This window comes from Hibiscus syriacus, unplaced genomic scaffold, assembly GCF_006381635.1.
Source record: "Hibiscus syriacus cultivar Baekdansim isolate YM2019G1 unplaced genomic scaffold, ASM638163v2 tig00116965_pilon, whole genome shotgun sequence".
In the NCBI taxonomy this organism is placed as follows: Eukaryota; Viridiplantae; Streptophyta; class Magnoliopsida; order Malvales; family Malvaceae; genus Hibiscus; species Hibiscus syriacus.
The window spans coordinates 4,331,683-4,336,506 of NW_024063490.1; the positions used below are offsets into that span (position 1 = coordinate 4,331,683).

The following is a 4,824-nucleotide window of genomic DNA, read 5'->3' on the forward strand; positions in this document are numbered from 1 at the left end:
TCTTCCACTGTTCATTAGTAGAGGGAAATTCCTCCTCAGTTGAAATAACCATTAAATCTTCATCTGGAAAATTGAAGTTTGGTTCATATTCTTCAGAAGCCCTCGAACTTCTTTATATGTTTGTGGGGGTGGTAAATCCTGAATAGCTTTGACCTTGTCAAGATCTACTTTTATCCCTTTTTTGCTTACTACAAACCCTAGGAGTTTTCCCGATGTTACTCCGAATGTACACTTGCTTGGATTGAGTTTTAACTGGCATTTCCTTAATCTTTGGAAGAGTTTCCTCAGATTCTCGATGTGTTCTTCTTCTGTTTTAGCTTTAACAATCATATCATCAACATAGACCTCTATTTCCTTATGTATCATATCATGGAATAGTGTTACCATGGCCCTTTGATAGGTTGCCCCTTTATTCTTTAGCCCAAATGGCATCACCTTGTAATAGAACGTGCCCCACATTGCAACAAACGTATACTTTTCCATATCATCTGGATGCATCTTTATTTGATTATAACCTGAAAACCAATCCATAAACGAAAATATAAAATTTCCAGCTGTATTGTCCACTAGGGTATCTATGTGTGGCAGAGGGAAATTATCTTTCGGACTGGCCAGATTAAGATCTCTGTAGTCGACGCACATGCGGACTTTCCTATCTTTCTTTGGTACTGGAACAACATTTACTACCCATTCTGGATACTTGGCTACTTTTAGGAACCCATCATCGAATTGCTTCTTTACTTCTTCTTTAATTTTAAGCAATATTTTGGGTCGCATCCTTCTGAGCTTTTGTTGTACCGGTTTATATTCGGACTTTATTGGCAACTTATGTACCACTAACTCAATGTCTAAACCTGGCATATCCTCATACGACCAAGCAAACACATCTATGTACTCTCGAAGCAGCTCAATCAGACTTTGTCGTCCCTCAGCATATATGATGGTGCCAATTTTTATCTTCCTTTGATCCCAGATTCAAGATCTCAATGGGCTCTTCATGAGGCAAAATTTATTTATCTTCTCTCTCTACCATTTTTAGTAGTTCAGAAGGTAAATCACTTCCCTCATCATTATCATAACCTCCAACTTCCCCTTAACATATGGGCAGCTCGAAATCTATCTTCGGGTCAGAGTCATCATCATTCATACTATTGATACTGGAAGTCCTGAAAGAATAACGAACGAGATGATATATATACATATACAAATACAAATACTGGAGAATCTATCCCATATCAAAATAGAATAAAATAATAATATATAATAAATAAATAAATAAATACAAGGGAGGATGTTTTCCATTTCGTGAATTAACAGGAATGCATCGTTCATTAAAATAAAAAATAGATAGATTAACCCCTTACAAAAGATCACCTATTGCCTCAGGGTTTAGACAATAGGGAAAGTTTCTATGCATTACTCTGAAATAGTTTTGTAAACTACAGGTAATTCTTTTGTAGTCCAATTGTTTTGCACAAAGCATGGTGGTGAGGGGTAGATGCCCATAGCCCTTTCGTCTTCGATTCCTTTCTCTGATATCACATTTATGCCTAAATTCCTCAGGGTATTTTCAATAAGAGGCTCTTTGGATGATCGAGCCCCCTGAAACATGTGGCCCCCGGATATGAAGGTGTCACGCAACGATGGGAAAATCATTGGCTCCCACTTAATATCCTCCCCGGCTAACCTGGCTTTCCTATTTTCCTGGCTTTTTTGAACATTTTTCAACTTTTCCTTTAAGGTCAGGCAATATACTAGACCAAAACGATCTCGCTTAATACTGAATAAACTAGACTAATATTTCCCTGTAAGCGACTCCTTAGCCCTCTTCTCACCTTGGCTCCTCTTCCCAGAGTCATTTTTAGTTCCATTGTGGTACAGTTGGATAGCCTAGGCTTCGGAATGTTTTTCCTTTCGGCAACAAAGGTGGCATTAACGAATTCCAGGGATCTGAAAGAGCACTCGACCGCATCTTCATCTATTTCGACATATGGAAGCAATGATTTCTTTCTCAGCATTAAGGCATACCAGTCTCCCCTCAATTACAAATTTGAGTTTCTGATGCAGAGTGGATGGCACGGCTCCTTCCTGGTGGATCCAAGGCCTTCTTAACAAGCAATTAGAGGAGGACATTATATCCATTACAAGGAATTCGACCTTGTAGGTGGATGAGCCTATGGTTAAAGGAATATCGATCTTCCTCATCACCTCCTTCTTTATTCCGTAGAAAGCTCGAACGATGCATTGGCAATTTCTCATGTGTGTACTATCGACCGACAGTTTCTTCAAGGTCACTAATGGAATCACATTCAGGGCAGAGCCGTTGTCAATCAGTACTCGTGATAACACATACCCCTTGCACCTGATGGTAATGTGCAGGGCTTTGGGATTGCCCATTATTCCAGATGGGATCTCGTCATCAGAGAAAGAGATGAAGTTATCCGCCTGAATATTTGCAACCAGTCGGTTTATCTTTTCCACTGACACATCTTTCAGTATGAAAGTCTGATTCAAGACTTTCAACAAGGTGTTTCGATGTGCCTCAGAACTTAATAGTAAAGTTAGGATTGAGATACGAGTTGGCAATTTGTGTAATTGTTCAACAATGTTGCATTCGCTATGTTTCAAGAATTTTAAAAACTCTACAGCCTCATTCTCGGTTACAGGCTCATTAATTGCCAGCTCATCATCTTTTAATAATATCTCAACCTTTTTCCTTTGTCTGCAGCCGTTATTTTCTCGGGTTCACTGGTATGGTTGGGAGAATAACATCTCTCACTTCTGGTGAAGTGGCCTACCTCATCCACCTCTTCCTTAGCACCCTCTAAACTCTCAACATTCTCTAGTTGGCATCCATACCTCCAAGGGACCTGCTTGTTGTCCTTATAAGGAAAGGACGATGGAGGCGTGATCACCACTTTAGGGATTAACCTTTCCATAGTTCGGGCTTTCGGTGTGATGACTAAAGGGCAGTTAGTATTGTAAACTCCCTTTGATGTGCCTTCAGAAGCGCAAATCTTTACCTCTTTATCTTTCGTAGCTTCATGGTAAAATTCCATGTCTTTATTATCCATCAGTCTTTGAACCAATGCCTTGAACTCATCACAGTTTTGAATGGCATGACCCTCGCAACGGTGGTAGGGGAAAGCATGTTTATTCTCGTTAGCATTAAAGGTCAACCAGCCTACTTTGACCATTCGCCCCATACCCAATGCATAGGTGACTTCACTTCATTGACTTTGGTTATGACTCCGTTCCCTTTTTCTTTAACAGCATTAACCCCTGTCCCTGCATGGTTCGGTAGTGGGTTCTGAGCCACATTGTGCTGCTCACTATCATTGAAGTTGATGACATTTCTTTGTCTTAATCTCTGCACCAACTTTTTAAAGACTAGACAGTTTTCAATTGAATGCCCCGATGCCCCCGCATGATTCTCACATTGAGCATTGATGTCAAACCATTTTGGGTAAGGAGGTTGCATTGGAGAAGTTTGGTAAGGTGACACCACATGTTTGTCATACAGGATCTGGAATAGTTCTATATAAGTCATGGGGATAGGGTTAAATTGAATCATTTCCCTTTCCTGTCTTGGTTCTTTCGCCCCTTGCTGGATAGGATTTAGTGTTGACGATGTGGTGGCTTGAGGTCGGGATACTATAATGTTATTAGAATCATATTTCTTCACATTATTGACCTCATTATCATTCCTTCTCACTGGAGGCTTTCAGCTAGATTCTCCCCCGTCTAGTTTCCCGCTTTTGATCGTCATCTCGATCATTTCTCATGTATTGACTATATCAGCAAATTTTTGGACGAATTTCTAATGAGATGTCCAAAGAATAGGGCCCTCAGAGTATTTATAAAAAACATATTAGTTTATTCATCCTCTAACGGTGGATGAACTTGCACAGCCACATCTCTCCACCTTTGGGTATACTGCCTAAAGCTCTCGTTGGATCTTTTTTTCCATACTCTGTAACAAAATTTAGTTTGGCCTCACATATTTTACGTGCTTATATTGCTCTAGAAAATCCTTAGCCAAATCCTTCCAGGATTTAATTTGATCCCGACTTAGCTGATTGTACCAACGGAATGCTGAGTCTGCCAGGTTTTCTTGAAAACAATGAATTAATAACTAATCATTTCCCACATATCCTGTCATTTTTCTGCAAAACATGGTAATGTGTGCAGAATGACAACTGGTGCCATGAAATTTCTTGAAGTTTAAAACTTTGAACTTCGGTGGCAGTACTAAATTAGAAACCAAAGATAGCTCTCTGGCGTCGATTCCATATAGGCTAGCATCTTCTTTCATAGCTCGAAATTCATGCTTAATTTGTTCTCATTCTTTCTTAAACTCTTTATTATGTTCTTTATTGTATTCCTCATCCAAATCAGGGACATCTTCAATTGGTTGCGGGTTTATAGAAGAGCCAGGCAGGTTCACTTGTATTTTTTCTGGTTGGACAGTCGTTGCTTGTTGTGTTCGGACATGCGGTGGTGTGAAGCCAGGGGGATATAACGGTTCCTCGATAGCAGGACCGATAACTGGAGCCTCTCATCGGATTATACTATTTCCCTGTATCAAACTAACCAGCTTTTCCATCATGTCATTTTGGGCCTTTATCATCTGTTCACGCATATCCTCTTGCGCTTTCTTTAAATTCTCTTGCATTTCAGCTTGAGCCTTCTCTATTTGGACAATTCTGCCATCCATTGCCTTTTTTCGCGTGTTGTACGGATGTTTGTAAGTGTCCAGTATTCTGTCACATAATCTTTTTATTAATCATGGTGCTTTATTAACGAGGTGTGAAAAATGTGAGT

The 4,824-nt window shown here is 39.8% G+C and overlaps 1 protein-coding gene across 1 annotated transcript; it reads right to left on the minus strand.

The window, feature by feature from the left end:
- Positions 1-1,974: 1,974 nt before the first annotated feature.
- LOC120191305 lies at positions 1,975-4,717 on the minus strand. The gene is made up of 4 exons (XM_039194278.1): positions 4,595-4,717; positions 3,209-3,370; positions 2,710-3,158; positions 1,975-2,617 (listed from the first exon to the last, which is right to left on the minus strand). Exons 1-4 carry the CDS (start codon positions 4,715-4,717, stop codon positions 1,975-1,977), a joined length of 1,377 nt encoding a protein of 458 aa, XP_039050209.1.
- Between the last annotated feature and the right edge of the window lie 107 nt (positions 4,718-4,824).

Excerpts from the sequence above, each read along its gene's own strand:
- LOC120191305 (XM_039194278.1), bottom strand. The coding sequence starts at position 4,717 with ATGGATGGCAGAATTGTCCAAATAGAGAAGGCTCAAGCTGAAATGCAA. Across the intron at positions 3,371-4,594 it reads ATGACATGATGGAAAAGCTG|AGATTAAGACAAAGAAATGT; the intron begins GTTAGTTTGATA and ends AAGTTGGTGCAG. Across the intron at positions 2,618-2,709 it reads GCTGCAGACAAAGGAAAAAG|CGAATGCAACATTGTTGAAC; the intron begins GTTGAGATATTA and ends CTTGAAACATAG.